We start from the raw sequence: 24505 nt of genomic DNA on the forward strand, positions 1-24505 counted from the left end.
GGCGTCTCGTTGCATTGGCTCCTCTTGTCGTGAAGCACAGGCTCTAGGTGATCAGGCTTCAGAGGTTGTGGCCTGAGGGCTCAGGTGCTCTGTGTGGCGTGCGGAATCTTCCTGGACCAGCGATCAGACCACAGCTTTGGCAGGTGGACACCCATCCACTGTACCAACAGGGGAGTCCCCTTTCCTTCCTTTTTTAATGGCAACTCTTGTTTTGTTCATGGTGGTCATATATCCAGCTAAAAGACTACATTTTCCATCCTGCTGCCGTCCTTCGGTGTACCTGAAGGTGATTAGTGAGACTTCTACTTGCAAGATGTTGAGTCAGGACTCACAGGAACATTCTTCAGAGGTGCCAGCAAAGCTGGTCTGCTCACTCTTTTACCCTTTACCTGCCTTCCTTTACTTCCTGTCAAGGACTTGGACTGGGGCTGTTGTCTTGGACACTAGGTGACCCTGAGAATGGAAATCAGGTCTTAAACTCTTTAATGACATGGAGCCTCCATTACACCTCTGAATGGGTTTTTGTGTCTTTATATGACAAGAAGGAAATCCTTTTCATTTACTCAGGTCATGGCTGTTTGGGTCTTCTGTTTATATGTAGTTGAAACTAGTCCTGATAAATAGAAAGGGGCAACAATGGGGCTCACCAGGATTTGCTTAACATAAAACACTGGAAGACAGCAGAGCAAAGTCTACAAGGAATGGAAAAGGATTGGGACCAAAAATCTCTATATCCAGCCAAGTGTACATAGACAACACAGCAACATTCTCAGATATAAATTAGCACAAAATACAAACCTGGAATTCTTTTCCTGAGAAAAACGCTCCAAGATGAGCTATAAGATAGGAACCAAAATTAGCAGCTTGAGAACAATAAAGTTGTAGATAGTTTGAAACTGCTGCCAGGACTGACTACACAGCGTTAAATATGTAAATTTGCATATAAACAACTGAAATATTTTTTGTAATAGTTTGAAATATTTTGATTGGAAATATAAGCTGAAAACTCTTTTTGAAAAAGAAGGTCTATTTGATTAAAGAATACTCTGTAACAGTAAATAGAATTTATATCCCTATATTAAGTTAGTAGAGACTGGGAAATATGGGTAAGCTGGAGATGGAAAGGAATGCTGAATTCTTAAGATCAATCAGAAGGATTTTAATAATTATAGAGAAAATATGTTTAATTCATTTAATTTTGTATTTATTAACCTAGATATATATAAAGATTTTTATATTGAAAAGTCAGAAAAGACAGAAGCAAATAAAACATATTCTTTATTATAGAGAATGATGTTTTAGCCAATATTCTTGACTGCAAATAGCAGAGTCAGTCCTGGTAATAAACAAGGAAAGAAATTTAGTGGAAAGTTATCAAGTAGGTCACAGAATCTAAGGAAAGTGAGTCTCTATAGACAGGCTCTAAAACCCTGGAGGGACCAAGGGAGATGAAGTAGCTGGGTGTACATCACAGGCAAGCCATAGGAAGGGTCTGGTCGGGTTGTGACATCATGCCCTCAATTGCTGAATTTTCAAGGTGAATGATCCCTAAATGTCACTTCCCTCTTTATTTCCTCAAGATTCAAAGCGTAGTCTGGAAGCTTCCAGTTCTTGGAGCCTGAGACATGTCAGCTTGAATAGTGGGAAGAAGTGCCCTCTTTTTCCTGCTTTGACCCAGTTCATGGAGAGTCTCTCCAAATACAAAGACTGTTCCAGTTGTTGGTATCCAAAAGCAAACACCCAGCAACAGATTTCTACTGTAGGAGAAAATGAAAGAAGTCACACAAAGGCACAGAGAACCTAGGGCTTAATGTTCTATACAGGGCGATCCAGAGGCTGTTGAAAAAGCGTGTGTACATTTTTGTGTGTCTACATGATTGTGTGTGTGTGTGTAGGGATGGAAAGACTCCTTTCTGTTAACTGTTTTGAAAGGCATGTGTGCTTAGTTGCTCAGTCGTATATGACTCTTTGCGACCCCATGGACTATAGCCCACCAGGCTGCTCTGTCCATAGGATTCTCCAGGCAAGAATATTGGCGTGGGTTGCCATTCCGTTCTTCAGGGGATCTTCCCAACCCAGGGTTTGAATCTGGGTCTACTGCATTGCAGGCAGATTCTTTACTTTCTGAGCCACAAGGGAAGCTTATTTAAATTTTCTTTATATTTTCAAAAAAAAAGAATACTTAACTTTTTTACTGATTTCATCTTATAAAGTATTATTTTAAAAATGGTTAGTCCATTTACTTCTTGCATGCATCCTGGGTTTAATACTTGATCTTGCTTCCTTGGACACTCTAGCTCATTGGGGAGAACATTTCAGACCCATGGATTTCAGTGACCATATTTGTCCCTGGATGCATAAAGGGTGTCCGTGACTCTGTTGTATTATTTGCTCCCTACCTATTTTGTCTTTAAATTGTTTTCCTTTTATGTGTGTCTGTTTTGTTATCTTTCAGGGCTTCTCCCTCCCTCTTTTCTTAGATATTAGCTTCACTTTATTTTGAATTGCATGTCTTCTCTCTTGGGTTATCATTTGATACCATGACTGTTTCTGACTTCTCTACCCTCTGAATCATTCATGATTCTTTCTCTATGTTCAGGCAGATCTTAGAACTATAGAGAATTACCATGCAAGGCATTCCTGATTCATTATTCTGTTACATTTTCTCACTCAGGGCACATTATCTTCGACAGATCATTCTTAGCTGAGTTTGATTTAACCAACTTTTACGAGCACCTGCTCTTTGACAGGTCCTGCACCAGCTGTTGGGTTATAGGGTGAATATATTAGTTATTAGATTTACAACTTAAGAGTTCAGATCACCTCTGTTAAGTTTTAGCTTGACAATAAAATCAACCAAATGAGCTGCTGCTGTGAATTTTGGATATAGGTGGACATATTTATTATTAAATGGAGGAACAGAGATAAGTTCTAATTAAAATGCAAACATTTAATAAGCTGTTAGCACTGCTAACCTTTCTTAAGAAAAAAAGAAAAGAAAAAGACTTCATGGCTTGAGATACTGAAATGATACACATTTTGAAGTAGATCCTTCCTAGTTGGATGGATATTTAATGGCCAGAAAGTCCTAGGGGTTATAGTGGTAGGGGGTTGTTTTTGGTGTGGTTAATTTTGCTTTATAATTTTCCTGGCTGCCACCATGTGGTTATTAAATATCAAGGCACTCAGTTACAACATACAGTTTCTGATTTTGGGAGGATGGGTGCTCTCTTATTCTAGAAAGATTTTTTAAGTCAGTTGTGAACGATTCTGAATTGATTTAAAATTTGAGACCACATAGATATTTAAAAAGAAAAGTAGTTTCTATTAATATTTCTTTGAAAATAAAGCCATTTAGATGATTCATACTAATTAGAAGCAGTTCACATTAATTGACATTCTAATATTTTTTACTTAAGGCAACATTGGTTTATGCATTGTATGTTTCTTGTCTGCAGTGTTGTATTTTGACTTCTGTATGCACTTCAGTGTGCTCATCACCAACACATTAGTTTTCCTTTGAAAAAATATTCTTATTTGTTTGGCTATACCAAGTCATAGTTGCAACATGTGGGATGTAGTTCGCAGACCAGGGATCGAACCCAGGTCTGCTGCATTGGAAGTGTGGAGTCTTAACCAGTGGACCACCAGGGAAGTCCCAACAAATTAGTTTTCATCCATCACCCTCCAGCTAACCCGGTTTACCTGTTTTGCCCTCCTCCTACCTCTTTTCTCCCTGGTAACACTACTCTGTTCTCTGTGGTGGTTGGTGGTTTAGTCGCTCAGTCGTGTCTGACTGCGAACCCATGGACTGTAGCCTGCCAGGCTCCTCTGTCCATGGGATTCTCCAGGCAAGAATACTGGAGTGGGTTGCCATTTCATTCTCCAGGGGATCTTCCTGACGCAGGGATCAAACTGCTGTCTCATGTATTGTGGGCAGATGTTATTTGTTTTGTTTTGGTTTGATCATTTTTGTTTGATTTTTATATTCTACATATGAGTGAAATCCTAAAGTTATTTGTCTTTTTTACTTTTTTTCACTTATCCTAATACCCTCACGGTCCACCCATGTTTTTGCAAATGAGGAAGATCTCATATTTTTATTATTGTGTAGTATTCCATTGTAGGAATATGTATACATATATACATACATTAACACAACTATAGAAGATGTATACACACACGTGTGTATGTGTGTGTATGCATATATTCTCTTTATCCATTTATATGTTGATGGGCACTGAGGTTGTTTCCTTATCTTCTCCGCTGTAAATAGTGCTGCTATGAACATAGGGTGTACATATCTTTTCGAATTTGTGTTTTCATATTCTTCACATAAATAACTCAGAAGTGGAATATCTGAATAATGTGGTAATTCTAGTCTTAATTTTTCCAGGAATCTCGATTACTGTTTTCTGTAGTGGCTATACCAATTTGCATTCCCACTAACAGTATATAAGGGTTCCTTTTTCCCCACATTTTCTCCAACATTTGTTATTGCTTTTAATAACAATCTAGTTTTTATTTTATTTTTTTTTTTGTTTTCAAAAATATGTCCTCTGAAGGATTGAAAACCCTTTGAGGCTACTAATACTTCTCAACTTTATTTCTGATGTACAATGAAGACAGGCCTTTTCTCGCTTCTGAAATTGAAACTGAGAGGTCGATATGTGATATGTAACAGCGGGTACCTTCTGTTGAGTTACCTATCTGTAGTAACTAAATGAGTGGGTGTGCCCCCTTTCTTTTGAACTGTTATGACTAAGTCCTTCCATAAAAGTAGAAGAGAAAAACCAAAAGTCATTTCCAGAGTTACTTGCCTTTGGGTTAATGTTCACAAAGGAGAAAATTGAAGCCCAAGGGAAAATTTTAGAAGGAGAAATGAGTCTATGAAAATAGTTTTGCAGTAAATTGACTTTCTAAGAGTTTATTGATGGAGTTAGAGGGCCCTTCTGGCTCTGATAATAAAGTCAGCAGGTTATGTTTTTTCAAAGTTAAGATGGCAAGCTGTTTATCACCTTATATTTAACTGAAATATATTTTTAGGTTAAAACTGAGAAAGTAGTTGTAGGTTTTAATCTAAAGTGAATTGTGTGCACCTCTGTATTTACAGCAGTGTGTATTATGCTCACATATACATATGACTGCCTACAGAAGTGTGTAGCGTGCTCACGTACACATAGGACTGTGCAGGTAGTAACTGTCGCCTCATTTACAGCTGTGGCAGGCAGTATTCTGGCTGTGTACCTCAATTTCCTGTTAATCGATACCTTCATTTATCAATGCTTTAAAAATAGCTCCTCTACTTCTGTTATGAGAATACTTATTGCGTTTATCAAGTCTTATTCCTATTATTTAAAGTTGAAATTAACTTTTTCCTAATTACTTAGAAACAGCACTGTTAACATTAGTGGTTATCCTCTGTTTCTTTGGTCATGTGTGTCCAGAGGCTAGGCAGGTGCATGGAGCTATTTTCCAGTTATGAATAAGATGGAGGTAAAAGAGAGGTAGCTGAGGAGAAGAAATGAGAAGATAACAGTAGTCAGTGTACAAAAGCTGAATGGATAAATATGTGATTGAATTGGTTTATAATTAGATGATTATAGCAAATCAGTGGATTGGAAGGCTCTTTTAGATTTTCTTAAGATAGTGTAGGCAAATAGGAACTTACAGCTTTATATTGGAGAAGAGTTACTGGAGCTAACTATGTCAGTTCAATTCCTGGTAAATGCTATTTCTGTAACTTTTATGTCTTATTCTTCACTTGCGGTTTTGCATTAGTCTGCAAGTGATTCCAGCACTTGGAAATGCGTGAAGTTGGGTTTAGCTCATATCTTAGTCATACTTCTTGGATGCTCAGCCCTGAGCGAAGTGCCAAGCACATGGCAGATACTGAGACTTGTTTGAGTAATGATTCCCTGTTCCTAGTCATAAGTGAAAAGGGAGAAGTTAATGACAGTCATAGTTACCCTCCTGGCCAAAAAAGATGGCTGTCAACATTGTTCAGTTCAGTCGCTCAGTCGTGTCCGACTCTTTGCTATCCCATGGACTGCGGCACACCAGGCCTCCCTGTCCATCACCAGCTCCCGGAGTTTACTCAAACTCATGTCCATTGAGTCGGTGATGCCATCCAACCATCTCATCCTATGTCGTCGCCTTCTGCTTCCACCTTCAATCATTTCCATCATCAGTGTCTTTTCAAATGAATCAGTTCTTTGCATCAGGTGGCCAGAGTATTGGAGTTTCAGCCTCAGCATCAGTCCTTCCAATGAATATTCAGGGCTGATTTCCTTTAGGATGGACTGGTTGGATCTCCTTGCTGTCAACATTGTTAACATTCAATAAAAATAATACCGTAAAGGATAATTTTGCCCTTTAATAAAAGTTAGTTTCTGAAAGTTTTCTGAAAGAATGTATTTTTTAATTTGCTTAAGGATGCACACATACCTGGGTTAAGAATACACACATTAAAAAAAAAAAAAAAGAATACACACATACCTTTGGATACCTTTGGTTTCAAAGGAGTGGGGGGAGGCAGGTGGGGATGTCACTATCGTCGATGTTCCGACTTCCACACTTTTTTTTTTTTCTCCACTTGGAGGAAGCTTCCTTGAAGGTGTAGTCTTGTTCCTGCTCACCACTGCCTGCTCTCCCTTCCCAGTTCATTTGAGAATCACTTCCATGGCCACTGTGACTGGTGATGTTACTGGGACTGGAAGCTGTCAAGAGCTATGGCTTTGACCTGTCTGTCCTTGGAACATGAGTTAGAGAAGCTTTTCTGTTGGAAATGCAGAGTGATTAGATGATTCAGTTTCTTCAACCGGTGTTTTTGTCTTGGCACCGCCTACATTCTTGTACTTAACAGATGTCTATAAATGGGACTTATCTTGAAAATTTGTTTTTTATAGTCTTTGTGTCACTTAAAATTATTGTGTTTATATGGAGACGCTAAAGTTAATAAGATGAGTTGCTGGACCTTTTTGGAAAAGGTGAAATGGGCAATCGAATGCTGAATTAACCTATTTGAGATTTCTTAAATCATCTTTCATAGGTGTGATTCTCAGCTTGATGAAATTTATGAACTTTTTTTTTTTTAAAGGAAGCTAAACGTAGTGAATTCCCAGTGTATCTTAAACAAATAAAGATTCCAGCTTGAAAAACACAAGTTACACTGGACTTAACTATTTAAACTTTCATTCATTTATCACAATAAGGTGTTATTTGCTCTTCCTTGGCTGATAAGTTTAATACAGAAACAAAGAGGTACTGAAGTTGCATGGTATACTTTGGTTATAAGGTGGTCATGTAGATCATCAGAATATCCACTAATTTTCTTAACCTAGTATTGAACTAAAAAGATAAAAATGTAAATATTTGGACTCCTTAAAATGCATGTTTATTCACTTGTCTGTGACAGTCACTGCTTTATGAAATAGACTGGGGGAATGCTTGAAATCAGAGTGTCAAGAGGGTTCATGAGAGAAAGAAAGGAATAAAAGATGGGCATGTCCTGGGATGTAAGCAGATTCTGGAGAAAGTGGTGAGTGGTTAACTACTGCTGTTCTTCTTCCCCTTCAGCTCCCTGGTGAAGGACGCTTCTCCTGTCCCTCTGCTTGATGTCACAAACCTTCCTACACCTCGGAAATTCCTCGATACCTCTCAGTATTCTACTCCTGGAAGCTCCAGTGGTAAGTGTTTAATTCTTCAGCCACTCAACTGCTTTGTAATGAGCTGCAGTTCCTGGGCTGGGGCCAGGGTGGACATTCCATTTGAGCAGCACTGCTGGTTTTCTTTGAAGTTGAATGCTTTGGATGGGGGTAGGGGAGTGCGTGCGCACGCGCGCGCGCGCGTGTGTGTGTGTGTGTGTGTGTGTGTTTTGCTGTAATGTCTGTTGGGGGTGTGTGTGTGTGTGTGTGTTTTGCTGTAACGTCTGTTGGGTGTGTGTGTGTGTGTGTGTTTTGCTGTAATGTCTGTTGAGCCTATTAGCTTGTACCTAGCTGCTGCACATAGCACATTCCTTGTCTGGGCCATGAGAGCTTTTGCGTGTGTGACCTCTGCTCTAGAGCTACATTCCTTGTGTTTTCCAAGTGGCCTCTCCATGTCTACCTGTGTGTGCATGTGTGGACATGCTCAGTGAACTCTGAGGACATAACCATAAACTAATCTTGTTTCTTCTTGACCTACCTAGTATGGTACTGAATGAGACAAAGGAGAGCCATTTTTGCTGATATTTAAAGTTGGGGAAGCTGAAACTCCAGTACTTTGGTCACCTCATGCAAAGAGTTGACTCACTGGAAAAGACTCTGATGCTGGGAGAGATTGGGGGCAGGAGGAGAAGGGGACGACCGAGGATGAGATGGCTGGATAGCATCACTGACTCGATGGACGTGAGTCTGAGTGAACTCCTGGAGTTGGTGATGGACAGGGAGGCCTGGCGTGCTGCGATTCATGGGTTTGCAAAGAGTCGGACATGACTGAGTGACTGAACTGAAAGTTGGGGAGGGAAGTTGTGTTTTTGATTATGGAAGCAAAGTTTAAGGGAAGTCTTCTGGAGGGGCTCAGCCCTGCCCCGTCATAGGGTTCAGTTCATTGCAGTTGGGCTCAGAGCTTCTGGGCTGTTGCAGACACCTTCCCTGCCATTGCAGCCTTGGGTTGGGGAGATGGTGACTGGATTTTTTTTTTTTTTTGTGGGCTCTTCTGCAGTTGCCTTGGTATGACCTCCTCACAAATGCTTTTAAAGAAATAATAATGTCTTTTAAAGGAATAACAATATTATTATTATTGACTTTTCAGATAAAACATACTTCTTACTGGTTCTGTAGTCCTATAGAGTTTGAAATGATGAAAAGGGGGGAAAATAATTTTTGAGCTTAGTCAATGCATTTTGTGCAACTAACTGAAAGTGTTTGAGAGCCTAACAATATACTATTGCTGAAGCATATTTAATTACTTTATAAAATATAATTAAATTTTAGGATTATTTAAGCTTGGGATCTTGAAGTTTATTGCTTTTACTGTAGGAAAAGTGTAAGAATTGCTTTTTTAAGGTGGGTTGATTTTAGTTTTTTATTGAGTTATAGTTGATTTATATTGTTGTCCTAATTTCTGCCTTAAGGAATTGTTTTATAGTAAATTTTACTCATTTTTTAAAACCCATACACATATTACGACAGTTTACAAAGCTGTGTATTCAAACTTCTTCCTGGATAAAAGGTTTTGTTTTCTCCCTCTTTCTTTGCTGTATCACTGTTCTATGAGTTTTGACGCTGCTTTGAGCTGTTGTAGAGTATGGAATTATGATACAGAAAACACATTTATACTCTTGATTTATATTTTACCCTCTGCCTTTTGTGGAAATTACCGATTGTTAGATCTTTGTGTCTTTATAATGTGAATTGCCACTTAGCCTGGTTATATCAATTTAGGTAAATATTGCTGAGTCAGTGGCCAAGTGAAATAAAAATTTTAATTGTTCATGAAGAGATGATGGGGCAGGCGTTTTGAAAATGAAAAACATAAATACCAAATAAGCTGAGAAAAGGCCAGTGATGGCAAATTTCAGTGGAAGCTAATTCTGCGACATCTATTACTTTTAATGAGACAGCTTTTCTTCCCTGTGCACTTTCTCTGTCAGGCCCCGCAGTTAGCCTTTATCACTGAGTGGAGCTCATAGTGACACTTTGACTCCAGCCATCTGTCCCTTCATTTTTGGGAATGACTCTGGAAGAACTGGATGATAGATTAGTGGAGCTTGGGACTATTGTGAAGACGCTTGTAGATCTGGCCGCAAAACTTTCTTCTTAGAAGGGCTCATTTCCTTTTCTGTTTGGAAGATTGATCTCTTGATTTTTCTGGGGGTGACTGAAAAAGAAGATAGTTATTGATTAAAGTCAATAGTAACAGTAGTTAACATGTGCTTAGTATACATTTTATCTGTGAAACAGTAGAAATAAGTGCTTTATGTGGATTAACTCATGAAGTCCTTCAATGATCTTAGGAGAGAGGCACTGTTAGACCCATTTTACAGGTGAGAAAAGCAAAACTGAGGATGGTTAATGATAGATCAAAGTTGACACAGCTGACACACAGTAGCGCTTGTGATTTCATATCAGGAGCTGGGTTCCAAAGCACGCACAGTTTTCCTGCAAATAAACTAGATACTAGGTTTCTGTCACTGCTGTAACAGATTACCACAGGAAACATGTATCATCCTACAGTTTTGTAGGTTAAAAGTCCAGTATGGGTCTCACTGGGCTAAAAGGAAGGTTGGGGACAGGGCCGTGTTCCTACCAGAAGTTCTATAGGAGAATCCATTTCCTTGCCTTTACGTGCTCTTAGAGGCTCTTGCTTTCCTTGACTTGTGGCGGGCTCCCTTTCTCCATCTGCACAGCCAGGGACAGTGGGTCACATTCTTCTCACCTTATCTCTCTCTGACCCACTCTTCTGCTCCCTTCTTCCTCTCTTGAGGGACCATGTGATTAAATTGATTCCCACCCGATAACCCAGGATCTTTTCTCTGTCTCAGTATCCTTAACCTCGGTCACACGTAGAGTCTCCTTTGCCATGTAAAGTAACAGATTCACAGATTCTGGGGATTAGTTCATGAATATCTTTCATGGGCTTCCCTGGTGGTGGCTCAGTGGTACAGAGTTCGCCTGCCTGTGCAGGAGATGGGGCTCCGATCCCTAAGTCAGGTAGATTCCCTGAAGAAGGAAATGACAACCTTCTAGAGCCAGTATTCTTATCTGGGAAGTCCAATGGACAGAGGACCCTGGTGGGCTACAGTCCATGGGGTTGCAAAAGTGTCAGACATGATTAGTGACTAAACAACAACAATCTTTCAGGGCCCATTCTACTTATCACAGTCTGCAAGTACTTATTTTCTGACCTAAGTTATTTTTAAGAGCCAATATATAGAAATTTGACTTTCTTGAAATGATGTGTGAAGTCTTTGAAGTTCTCGTTTTTAGGATGATATTAATCTGGGTCACATTATTAAAGGGGATTGTATAAATGAGAAAAATGTAGATCATGTAGAGAACTACGTAAAATATTTTTAATAAATACATATAAAAGTGGGGCTGATGAAATATACTATAATAAAGGACAGAAATTTTGTCTTGCTCTAAATAATGGACAGTAAGTCCTGAGAGTCTATTTGTGAAGTGCTCTGCAAGTCAGCCTAGAAAGTAATAGTCTTTTTCAGCAGGGAATTTAACATAGGCTCTTAAAGCTCCTTTCTCATCTTATGAAATAGTAGGATTGAGGGTGTAATCCATTAGAGCTGACATTTCTATAGAGGAAGTTGCAATAGGGAATCCCTGGGTAGAATTTCATCTCCCATTGGGGTGTCATAAATTAAAGTTGCAGCTGATTTCTGAGAACTTTCAGATTATTATTAATTAAATGAGAATTTTGTTGGCTTGTGAATGAGTCATTTTTCAAATATCTTATTTAGAAATAGAGTTGAGTGACTTTTATGTGAGAGGTGTTCTATCATAGTTCACATGTTACTGTTAGTAAGATACTATACATCATTCAACTGATGTAGCCGTCCTAAGGGTAGTTGGGGCAGGTACTGTTACTGTCATTATGATTATTATATTTATGTCATATTTAAGTGTATTGCCAGATATTTAAGTTATCATAAAATTGTATGGAATTATCTATGTCTGTGTATCATCTAATTAAAAATAAAATCTTTAATTATCAGATGCAAATTCCAGGCACAGATTGGCAGAAGCAAGCAACATGTAAAGAGAAAAATGATTAGCATTCACTTAATTTTCCTGTGTAATCATGAAGAAAAGCAATGGCATAGTAAAGAACTGGGCAAATGGGCAATTCACAGAAGAGTCTATATACATGGAAAGATGGGCATTTATCTGACAGATGTTAAAATATCAAGAATATATAAAGAATCCCTATAAATCGGTAAGATAAGCAAGTAGAAAAATAAGCAAAAATATGAGCAGGCAGTTTGCATAAAGAGACAGCTATATTAGTCAATATATGAAAAACTGCTTATACTCTCTAGTTAATCAAGTGTTATTTTTAAAATAACATGAAAAAATCAAGTGTCATTTTACGAATATGGAAGCTGAATTCAGGGATGCTGAGTGATTGGTCCAGGTTTAACCAAAAAGGTATTTGCTGGAGACTGGCCTCTTGCTGTCCTCACTCTAAATATGTAAAGGATGTATTTTGCAAGCATTTTTTTCCCATTATTCTCATCAGTCATAGTATTTTATAATGTACAGGAAAACTAATGTCTAATTTAGATGTAGTCATTCAACTATAACTTAGGTAGAAGCATGGAAAAAGTATGGAGAAAAGCCAATAATTATAGTAAAACGTTGGTTTAAGCTTTTGGAGTCTCAGTATGTCTTTTTATTTGGCAAATTGCCTTTGGAACGTTCTGCCTGAGCAATTATTCCCAAGGTACACAGGCATTTCATTTGTGGCTTCTTTATTCATTTTATTCACACTCCTGCTGGGATTGCTGTGATTATAGCCATAATGAAACTGGACTTTTCTCTCCCTTTCTTTCTGGTACCAGCATAGGTTAAGCAATAAAACGTAAAGAGAGCACAAATGAAATTATTTTTTCTTCTTTTGCTGCTGTTTTCTTGATGTGTATTTCATTTCATCAAACCTTGTTCAGAGACTTGATATTTATCTCAAGAATTTGGGGTTTGATGTTTTAAAAATTCTCTACGTGGGTTGGGAGCTATGAATGCTAACATAAAAGGAGATGAAGCTCCTCTTTTTCGAACTCAAATGTCACTTTCAGAATAGTGAAGATCCAATTCTCCAAAATCTTGACATCTTTTGTTTTACTTCTGTCCTTACGATAGGATCTCCCTTGGTATTTTAAATATAACTGTTTCTGAGGTATCCGTGCATTTGCTCTTAATAAATATCTTTGATTTCTGTGATTGATCAGAAGTAGAGTTGAGGAATATATACAAGGGAGACAGAATAGAACTAATAGTTCAAATGTTTCTAAATAGAAAAATGAAGCAAGACCAAAGTTTATTTATTAAAAATATATTAATTTTTAATATATAAACTGTATTAAATAATGTAGTTTATGTAAATAGTATATATAACATATACACATATATAAACATATAGACCCCAAGTTGCAAAGACTCGGTCAGACATGACTGAGCAACTGAACTGAACTGGACTGAAAATTGCCAAAGTAATCCTGAGAAGAAAGAACAAAGCAGGAGGCATAATCCTCCTAGCCTTCAGACAATACTGCAAAGCTACAGTAATCAAAACGGTATGGTACTGTGACAGAAACAGACATACAAATCAATATATAGAAACAATGCCATCTCAGTCGCTAAATTGTAAATTGACTCTTTGCGACCTCAAGGACTGTAGCCTGCCATGCTCCATTGTCCGTGGAACTTTTTAGCAAGAATACTGGGGTATGTTGCTCTTTCCTTCTCTAGGAGATTTTCCTGACCAGGGGTAGGACCCACGTCTCCTGCATCTTTTGCGTGGGTAGGAGGATTCTTTACCACCAAGTCACCTGGGAAGCCCAATGCATGTAATCTACGTTTACACATGTACAACATGTATACCCTTTTACTATGTTCATAGTAAAAGTATGAAAACAACAGGAGAAAGATACAGAATATAAATACAGGTATACCTCGGAGATATGGAGGGTTTGGTTCCAGACCACCACAGTAAAGAGAGTCACAGGTATCTTTTGGCTTCCCAGTGCATATGTGTTAACGTTTATACTATATATAGTGTAAATGTTATGTAAATAGTTGACAGCATGCGTCTAAGTTCAAGTTTTACTTTTGGGAGTTTTCTGAAATTTATTTTCTATCCATAGTTGGCTGAATTTGGATGTGAAACTCATGGATATGGAGTGCCAACTTGTTTGTCTTTATCCATTTTAAAATTTTATTTTAAATTATTAATATCCATTAATGGATTTCTTAATATTGAACCAATTTTTCATTACTAGAATAAATTGCTCTTGATCACACTGTATTATTTTCTCAACGTAGTATTGAATTCTGTCTGCTAATATTCTATTTAGGATTTTTGCATCATGTTCATGAGTAATAGTGGCCTGTGGTCCAAATCATACTAGATTTTGGTTTCAGTGTAATAATTTGCTGCATAAAAGGGATTAGGACATTCTCTTTCATTTTTCAATGCTCTGAAAAGTCTATGGAGCTCTGGGAGTATCTGGTGTTTGAAGATTTAGGAATTTCTCTGTGAAACCTTTTGGATATGGTACGTTTTAATACATATACTTTTTATTCTTCAGTAATTTTGTTTCATCAGTGTAAATTGTTCTGTTTAAACTTTCTGTTTCTCTTGGGGTCAGTTTTAATAATCTGTATCTCCCTAGGCAATTATTGATTTCATTGATTGAATTTTATTTATGTAGAATAATGTATATAGAATAATGGCATCATTGACTTGATGAGTTTGAGCAAGCTCCAGGAGTTGGTGATGGACAGGGAAGCCTGGTGTGCTGCAGTCCATGGGGTTGCAAAGAGTTAGACACGACTGAGTGACTGAACTGGACTCATTTATATAGACGTCTGTAAAGTATTTTCTTACTGCTTTAAAATTCTTTTGTTTCCTTTATGTCATCTAATTGTGCTGTTTCCCTTTTCTTCTTTATCAAACTAGCTAATGGTTTGTCTTTGGTGTTCGTTTTTCCTCCCAAGAAATAACAAGAATTTTAATGTTTTGATTAGGTCCATTTTTTTTGTTCTCTACCTCATTCCTTTATGTTTTTATTCTTTCCTTCTTCATCCTTTCACTTGGTTTATCCTTTTCCTGCACTAGAAACTGAAATCATGCATTTTAATTCTTTCACTTTTTACTGATAAAAGTATTTAGTGATAGAAATTTTTCTCTCATTACTACTTCAAATGTATCCCATAGATACATATCATTTATAAAGGTTGTCTTATTTCAGTTTTTATTTCTCCTTTGATCCAAGTGTTTTTAGTAAAACAGCTTTAAAGATGAAAGGGTCTTTTGTGTGTGTGTGTGTGTGTGTGTTTTTTAATATTTTCTAGCTTTGTTGTGTTGAATTGAGAATGTTGCTTGTAATATTTTTACTTTATAGGACGTACATTTTCTTTGTGACTTAATGTATTATGGTTTGTTATTTGTTTTAATATTCCAGGGGTACTTGAGAGGAAGATGCATTTTCTCTATTAGATGAGGAGTTTGATGTATATTTGTGAAATTCTCATTATGTTAAGTTATCTATCTGCATTTTTATTTTTAGTGTTTTTCTTCTATGTCTCTTTGACTTACCTATAGTTTTTGTTTAAAAATGGTGATTGCTGTTTTTTGGTATGTGAATAGTCGTGTGTTGTAGTTTCATTTGTGAATTGTGCTTTTTGGTATTAAAAAATGCCCTTCATTGATGTGATTAATGCTTATTGAATGACATACTGTTCATTCAAATGTGGAAAATTCTTAAAGAGAATTCTTAAAGGGAATTATTAAAGAGATGGGAATACCAGACCACCTGACCTGCCTCCTGAAAAATCTGTATGCAGGTCAAGAAGCATTAGTTAGAACTGAACATGGAACAACAGACTGGTTCCAAATAGGGGAAGGAGTACGTCAAGGCTGTATATTGTCACCCTGCTTATTTAACTTCTATGCAGAGTACATCATGAGAAATGCTGGGCTGGAAGAAGCACAAGCTGGAATCAAGATTGCTGGGAGAAATATCAATAACCTCAGATATGTAAATGACACCACCCTTATGCCAGAAAGTGAAGAACTACTAAAGAGCCTCTTGATAAAAGTGAAAGAGGAGAGTGAAAAAGTTGGCTTAAAGCTCAACATTCAGAAAACTGAGATCATGGCATCTGGTTCCATTGCTACATGGCAAATAGATGGGAGACAGTGGAAACAGTGTCAGACTTCATTTTTTTGGGCTCCCAAATCACTGCAGATGGTGGCTGCAGCCATGAAATTAAAAGATGCTTACTCCTTGGAAGAAAACTTATGACCAACCTAGACAGCATATTCAAAAGCAGAGACCTTACTTTGCCAACTAAGGTCCGTCTAGTCAAGGCTATGGTTTTTCCAGTGGTCATGTATGGATGTGAGAGTTGGACTGTGAAGAAGGCTGAGCACCGAAGAATTGATGCTTTTGAACTGTGGTGTTGGAGAAGACTCTTGAGAGTCCCTTGGACTGCAAGGAGATCCAACCAGTCCATTCTGAAGGAGATCAACCCTGGGATTTCTTTGGAAGGAATGATGCTAAAGCTGAAACTCCAGTACTTTGGCCACCTCGTGAGAAGAGTTGACTCATTGGAAAAGACTTTGATGCTGGGAGGGATTGGGGGCAGGAGGAGAAGGGGATGACCGAGGATGAGATGGCTGGATGGCATCACTGACCCGATGGACATGAGTCTGAGTGAACTCTGGGAGATGGTGATGGACAGGGAGGCCTGGCGTGCTGCGATTCATGGGGTCGGAAAGAGTTGGCCACGACTGAGTGACTGAACCTGATGGCTGATTCATATTGTACGGCAGAAACCAATACAACACTGTAAAGAAATTAGCCTCCAATTAAGTTTCTTTTTAATTTTAAAAAAGGCTGGCAATCGTATGCTGAACTGAACTGAACTTTCATGTAGTTTTCCACAACTTTTGTTCTTATATTAAACCTACATTTAAATATGCTGAATGTTCATGGATTAGACATTTTGTTCAAGTTTCCTACTCATTTCTTGGTTGAATGAAGTTTATTATCTAAAAAATTCCTTGAGTCATGGATACAGGGTTTCTTTATTTGAAAACTTTTAATTTCTTTTTCCTAAAGCCTTGATACTTAAAGGGCCACTTGGGGATAAAACTTCCTTAGGTTACACTTTAAATTGTTATTATTATTTTTACAAAATACTGCTTCATTTTTTTCTTTTTAGTGCTTTTGGAAATTTCTGATTCCTAAAGTCTTTTTTCCCTTTGTTAAAGTTCCTTGATTCTTAGGTCTTACAGATTTCTTTTTAATCTTTGGAACTGAAAAGATTTAGTAGGATGTGCCTTGGAGTCTTGATTTCTTTAGGTATTAATTTTCCAAGATACCCAATGGGCTGTTGTTTCATTTTGTGCATTCAGGTTTTTTTTTTTTTCTGTAAGTTTTCTTGGTTTACAATTTTTAAATGTTCTACTCTGTTTACTTTTCCTCTTTATCACTATTTTTCTTTGCCTGTTTTCCATTCCTACTAGTCTCTCTTTCATTTTTTCATTTCTACTACTTTAAAAAAAATTCTTCTTTTTATCCTCCACTTTGGTTCCCAGCATTTACTCAATATCCTTTATCGAATAAATGTTTTCAATCTATTCTGTCTTGCTTATTTTGTATTGTATCCTTGAGGTATGAGATAATATTGTCTTTTTCTTCCCTCTCGTTCCTGAGTTTTGTAAGTTTTCTTTTCACACTTTGCTTTTGATTGTCCATGTCTGCCATAATTTTTCGATTTTTGACTCAAAGTGGCTTTTTATATCCCCAAATTCTTGTTTGAATATATTAATTCCACCTAGATTGTTATCACCCAGATTTCTCGTGCTTTGTGCTGTTTTATTGGATGGAATTTTCTTCTCGACATGTGTTGGATTTTTTTTTTTTAATACTCTCACAACAATGTGTTCATTATTTTTTTCTATTCATTTTTTTAAATGATATTGGGGGTGTGTTTGTAGGATTCCTAGCTCATTGGCTCCCTCTTCTGTCATTACAGCAAACTGCAGATACTTTTATTTCAGTTCAGTTCAGTCACTCAGTCATGTCCGACTCTTTGCAACCCCATGGACTGCAGCATGCCTGGCTTCCCTGTCAATCACCATCTCTTGTCCGTTGTGTCAGTGATGCCATCCAACCATCTCATCCTCTGTCTTCCCCTTCTCCTCCCACCTTCAGTCTTTCCCAGCATTAGGGTCTTTTCCATTGAGTCGGTTTTTTGCATCAGGTGGCCAAAGTACTGGAGTTTCAGCTTCAGCATCAGTGCTTCTGGTGAATATTCAGGACTGATTTCCTTTAAGGTTGACTGGTTGGATCTCCTTGCAGTCCAAGGGACTCTCGAGTCTTCTCCAACACCACAGTTCAAAAGCATCAATACTTCGGCGCTCAGCTTTCTTTATAGTCCAACTCTCACATCCATACGTGACTACTGGAAAAACCATAGCTTTGACTAGACAGACCTTTGTTGGTAAAGTAATGTCTCTGCTTTTTAATATGCTGTCTCGGTTGGTCATAGCTTTTCTTCCAAGGAGTAAGTGTCTTTTAATTTCATGGCTGCAGTCACCATCTGCAGTGATTTGGAGCCCCCCAAACATAAAGTCTCTCAGTGTTTCGATTGTTTCCCCATGTATTTGCCATGAGGTGATGGGACCAGATGCCATGATCTTCGTTTTCTGAATGTTGAGTTTTAAGCCAACTTTTCTCTCTCATCTTTAGTGGACTTTTTATTTTGGTGGTGGGGTAAGCTTGTTTGCTCTTTGAATTGTGACTCTTCTGTTTGCCTTTTTGCTTTTTTCTCCCTTCGTCATCCCATAGCCAAAGAGCTTTTATCTCTTTTTGTCTCATTTCTCTCTCAGAGGCTATGTGTTTCAAACATTGCTCTTTCAAATTATGTCTGCTTTTAAGTCCGTATAGTTCAAGCTGTGATCTGCTTGTATATCTTGTTAGTATTGAAACTTCGGGTTGACTTTGTCTTTCTAAAACTTTGATTCTAAATCCATCTTTAGGTTCATCATTATCTCTCTTTAAATTTCTTTATTATAGTTTTTCACAGTACATGTTTGCTTGTAACAAAGCCTTGTGGCAAAGAAGTGGTGGGAGAGGAGCATGATATAACACTTCCTGGCATTAGGTGATTTTTTTTGTTCTCATTTTTATTTTTAGTTATTTTCAATTTGGGGCAATTTCTGTCTTTCAGGTTATCCCGAAAGCATGGTTTTTATGAATTTTGTTAATTTTTATTGTTCTGTTTTGCTTCCGGAGGAAATGTTGAGAAATGGGGATCTAAACCACCATCCTTGTCTTTAGGAGCCTTGAAGTGTTAGTAAAGCTAGAGGTTTTAAAAATGCATTAAAAAAAAAAAGTTTGGTGTTTACCTTGGTGTTCATATTATCTCATTTAATTGGCACAATTCTCTTGATAATGTTGTCTCCTCTTCACATTTGAAGAAATTGAGAGAACACGCAACTAGACAATTTGATCTAAAGTGATGCCAAGCTTTGTGTTCTTTCTACTATATCATTCTATCTCTATGGCAATTGAACTTACAAAATCATACATTAACAACCGACTGTAGCCTAATAAAGTTTAGTGAGTATTAATATAAACAATCAATTTATTCACCTGTTCCTAGTCTCTTATCCTGGATCCCTGTTACATTTCTAGTGGCCTCTTCTCCATTGATTGCTACTCTTTGCCCTGCAGAGGGGCATCCTTTTGGCTCTAGGCAATATAATGTGCATTTACTTCTGCTTTATTGACTGTGCCAAAGCCTTTGAGTTTGTGGATCAACAAACTGGAAAATTCTTAAAGAGATGAGAATACAGACCACCTGACCTGCCTCTTGAGAAATCTGTATGCAGGTCAGGAAGCAATAGTTAGAACTGGACATGGAACAACAGACTGGTTCCAAATAGGGGAAGGAGTACGTCAAGGCTGTATATTGTCACCCTGCTTATTTAACTTCTATGCAGAGTACATCACGAGAAACGCTGGGCTGGAAGAAGCACAAGCTGGAATCAAGATTGCCAGGAGAAATATCAATAACCTCAGATATGCACATGACACCACCCTTATGGCAGAAAGTGAAGAACGAAAGAGCCCTTTTGATAAAAGTGAAAGAGGAGAGTGAAAAAGTTGGCTTAAAGCTCAGCATTCAGAAAATGAAGATCATGGCATCTGGTCCCATCACTTCACGGCAAATTGATGGGGAAACAGTGAGAGACTATTTTTCTGGGGCTCCAAAATTACTGCAGATGTGACTGCAGCCATGAAATTAAAAGATACTTGCTCCTTGCAAGGAAAGTTATTACCAACCTAGACAGCATATTAAAAATCAGAGAGATTACTTTGCCAACAAAGATCCATCTAGTCAAAGCTATGGTTTTTTTAGTAGTTATGTATGGATTGAGAGTTGGACTATAAAGAAAGCTGAGCACTGAAGAATTGATGCTTTTGAACTGTGGTGTTGGAGAGACTCTTGAGAGTCCCTTGGATTGCAAGGAGATCCAACCAGTCCATCCTAAAGGAAATCAGTCCTGAATATTCATTGGAAGGACTGATGCTGAAGCTGAAACTCCAATACTTTGGCCACCTGATGTGAAGAACTGGCTCATTTGAAATGACCCTGATGCTGGGAAAGATTCAAGGTTGGGGGGAGAAGGGGATGACAGAGGTTGAGATGGTTGGATGGCATCACTGACTCGATGGAGATGAGTTTGAATAAACTCCAGCGGTTGGTGATGGACAGGGAGGCCTGGCATGCTGCAGTCCATGGTGTTGCAAAGAGTTGGCCACGACGGAGCGACTGAACTGAACTGAGTGCATTATTTCATCTACGAAATTGATTCAACAGATGTTAGTTTTGTTTTTTATCCTAATAGAGTACTCCACTCTACGTTCTCTCCAAACATACCATCATTTTCCCCTCAGCCCACTTTCACTATGGAAGGATCAATGTATATTCATTGTGTTTTCAAAACTCAATGCAATGTGGGGTTCCATTTTCACCTCTGAATTGAAACTATCCATATGCTGAGGCTGTAAAATCTCCTAGCTCCTTGGAAATGATTGCCCCCAGTAGCAGCAGCTGTCAACAGCTTTTGGCAGCCTCCTTTCAGGAGTAGGGTGTTATATTGTCTGTAGTTTTCTTTAAAGTAATTTAATCTGCACCTTAGGGGTGCTTAGTTAACAGTTTTGAAGTACCTTAATCAGGAATGCACACTCTGGGGGTAGTTAGTTAACATTTGAAAGACCCTAATCAAGATTCTATACTCCAGAGGCAACCAGTGCATCAGATACTGCTCTCTCAATATGCAGCGGTGGGTACATTAATTAGAATAAAAGATGTTAGAGGTAATTTTTCATTGGTGAACCCAATGGTATTTAAGATAAGCAGTTGACCGAGTTGCTCCACTGGGGCATCAATGGAGGATCAGGATTTGATGAGGCCAGTAGCCTACCAGTGTGGGTCTGGAGCTTGGTTTGGTTTTGTGCTTGCAGCCTTCAAAGGACTTTTGTTATCTCACCTGTCCACTGGAGCGTGCTAAGTCTCTAGCTCCACGTGGGCCAAATCCTGCCTGCCTTTGCCTGCTTCTCCACCCAGAGCTCATTGGACACACACTCTGGCTCGGCTTGTTTGCATTTCTTTTCCACAGAGATGTTGTTGTCAAGTTTGAGCTTTTTTTTTTTTTTGATTTCTTAGCTTATATTTTATGTATAATTGAGTTTTGAGCAGATTGTGTATCTTAGGTGTGAGTTTACAGTGCCAGGTTGATCAGAAGCATAAGAATTATTTTTAAGCAGTAACTTTCTTATTTTCCCCTTAAGAATATTGTCAGTGTTTTGAGGCCAGGCTCAGAACAGTGAGGGCAGCGTGACAATGTAGAGTTCTGTTGATTCTTTGTGGTCTAATTAGGCTTGGTAATTTTTTTGAAGGTTTTTTTTTTTTTTAAATGCTGAATTCTGATTCGTAGTAACAGTTCTCTTAAACAGGGATAAGGTTCTTGAATACAACATGTAAATTATATAGGTTGAAATCATATATATGAACTTTACATAATTTATGGACCCTGCATAGTATAAGGAGTGACATCTGTAGGAATTTCTATAGGAAACACTGCCATTAACTCTTATGCCTTAACTGACAGGTATAACTATAAATGATAAATAAAATGGCATATTCAATAAAAGGTTAATGTGTATTACCAGGGCCCTTACCTTCTGCAGTTTAATGACGTGTGTATAGGCCTGGCCTGTGTTACCTATCTTCTTACCAAACATACTGAGAAAAATAAAGCACAGGGGCTGGTCTAGGTTGCTTTCTGTATTTACTGATGAACAGAAAAGTAGTTTTCTCTTATGAGATATTTAGCTGCATAAATGGACTTTTCACCTTGCTTGTCTGTTACTAAATAGGCTCTTATAATTAGCTGTAGGCCTTGGAAGCAGAGATACCTAAAGTTAACTGTGGTTTAATGGAATCAGGGAATTATAGAGCTTGGAAAGACCTTAGATAGCATCTAGTTAATTCTTTCATGACTATCTTAGTGTCCTAGTTAAACCCACCTTCCATGATCCCACATATCCACTGAGGTGTAGATATATATGCTTATCTGTCTGCCCTGTCTTGTCTGTTTACCTGTTTAGTAATATGTGTGTGTCTAAAAGAAACAACTGGGACCAGTAACATTCTGGTAGAAATAATTGGTTCAAGAATATAAAAGTCTTTTAACATTTAACACAGTCCTATAGGTTAAAGTCTTCTAAACCAAGTTCAAGAAATTCTGACTTGATAAGGTCCTCAGCAAAAAGAAAAAATAAAAAAAAAGGTAGATATAAAAAAATCAAAGATAAGAGAATTGGGAAAGGCATAAAGTATTTCTAATTTTAAAGTGTTTTAAAACATTGACTACATAACAGGTAGAGGTACATACAAGAGGGTGAGTTAGGGTTTATCAGTATTGAAACGTGATATTTTGTTCTAATGATGGTGTGAAGACTTGCTGAGTTTCAGCTAAATTATTTTTGTACAAGGCTTTTTTCCTTAAAGCACCAATAATTCTATCTGACCTCACCGGGTTTTTGTGATTATTAGATGAGTCTTCATGGCTGATTATATTATTCTTTAGAATTGCCTTTTAATTTTCAGCTGATGCAAGTGAAATAGATAATATAAATTAATTAATATTGGCTCTGTTCAGTGTTTATGCTCTAGGAGATTTTGGGAGACAAACAGAAAAGATAAGTTTGTAAGCAAATGTGCCATTTGGGGCTGTGGCATTTTATTATTCATACCTTGCTTATTTGTTCTTTGTAATAGGCTATCTGTCATATTAGTGTGCATATAAGTATCTGTATGCTATGTAGTCTAGGGGCGTGTTGATTTCAACTGTGTGTACCTCATACCCAGCACGCGTCATCACCCAGCTCGTGTGCAAGGTGCGACGTTTAGGTGGCCCTGATGTGTCCTGTCTGTGGCTGATGTGCTTGTTCGTGAAGATCATTCTGTCCCAGCTGAATTTCTGTTACTTTTTTCCTGCCTAAAGCTCTACTTGGAGCTTTTGCTTCATTTTCCCTCTCTGCCCAGCTGCATTTAGATGGCTCCCTGGCCGCTAAGTCCTTTTCTACTGTTGAAGCTGGTTTTGCAGGATGGAGTACTTCTGCGGCCTGAGGGGTCCAGTTCTTTATGTGTAAAACAAAGCCAGTAACTAAACTGTCTGTTCTTGGAATGTCATGACTGGAAATATTGATGACTCTTTTTTCACTTGGCTTCAGAACTGTCATGTCAGTTTAGAGGCTGAAAGCTTCTTGGTTCTACTCCCAGTTTGCTAGTATTAAAATATTTAAAATTAATTACCGTATCATCAGATGCCCTCTATGCTATGAAGGAAACCATATGGATTTGATCATTCTGTCTCCTTCTCTCTTGTTGTGGGTTGGTCTAGTGAGTTGAAGTTAAGGCAGCAGCATTATGGATAATCTGTAGAGGGCTTATTCACTTAGGAACAAATTTGTGTAAGTAATTATATCATGGATGTCATTAAGTGAAGTGAAGTCATTAAGTTTATACGTGCATTTTATGAGTTGGGAGCAAAAAACAAATTGAGGGAAATAGCGCACATGTTGTCTGAAGTAGAGGTTTCAGAGACTTTATCCAGTTGTTAAAAGGACTTATTCCGTATACTGGGATATTTTCATTCTTTCCTAAATAAATTTCAAAATACTCCAGTGGTGCTGAAGAACTTTGATTGGGTCTGTTGTATAGATGAGCTTGAATCTACTAAAGAAGAATGTGCACACGCTTTCAGGAGCCACATTTTTAAAAAATTCAAAAGTCTCTTTAAAGGCTTTGGAGCGTGGGTTTCAGCAGTTGTGGCACTCCTGCTTAGTTTCCCTGTGGCGCATGGGAGCTTCCTGGGCCAGGGATCGAACCGGTGGCCCCTGCATTGGCAGGTGGATTCTCAACTAGCGGACCACCAGGGAAGTCTTGGGGGGATCACATTTTAAAAGCCTTTCAGGTGTTTAGAAGAGTGAAGGAGAGAGGGGAGGATGGGAACACCTTGATTAGGGTCCATCCTTAGGCCTTTACTCACTTTTGCTTTTGTTTATTGTAGTCCACCATTTGTAAAATAAGAAAATTATTTTTAGGCCAGAGGTTTTTAACCTGTAGTTCTTCTGGTTGTTGTGGAAACCCCTCAAATTATATGAGAAGTGTTAGTTGTATGTGTGTTAGTTTGAGGGAGA

General features: G+C 38.0%; 1 protein-coding gene across 7 annotated transcripts in view; it reads left to right on the forward strand.

Moving 5' to 3' along the window:
- Positions 1-24505, forward strand: part of EXOC4 (exocyst complex component 4) — an 807451-nt gene that overhangs the window by 56815 nt on the left and 726131 nt on the right. For all 7 annotated transcript variants that reach the window (XR_009600448.1, XR_009600449.1, XM_060414840.1 and 4 more), the window contains exon 5: positions 7579-7688. Coding sequence is in view for 5 of the 7 variants with exons in the window: in XM_060414840.1 (XP_060270823.1) it covers positions 7579-7688 (110 nt within the window). In the remaining 2 variants the exon portion in view is untranslated. The remainder of the gene's footprint in view (positions 1-7578; positions 7689-24505) is intronic.

The sequence above is a fragment of the Ovis aries genome, chromosome 4 (assembly GCF_016772045.2).
Source record: "Ovis aries strain OAR_USU_Benz2616 breed Rambouillet chromosome 4, ARS-UI_Ramb_v3.0, whole genome shotgun sequence".
Lineage (NCBI taxonomy): Eukaryota > Metazoa > Chordata > Mammalia > Artiodactyla > Bovidae > Ovis > Ovis aries.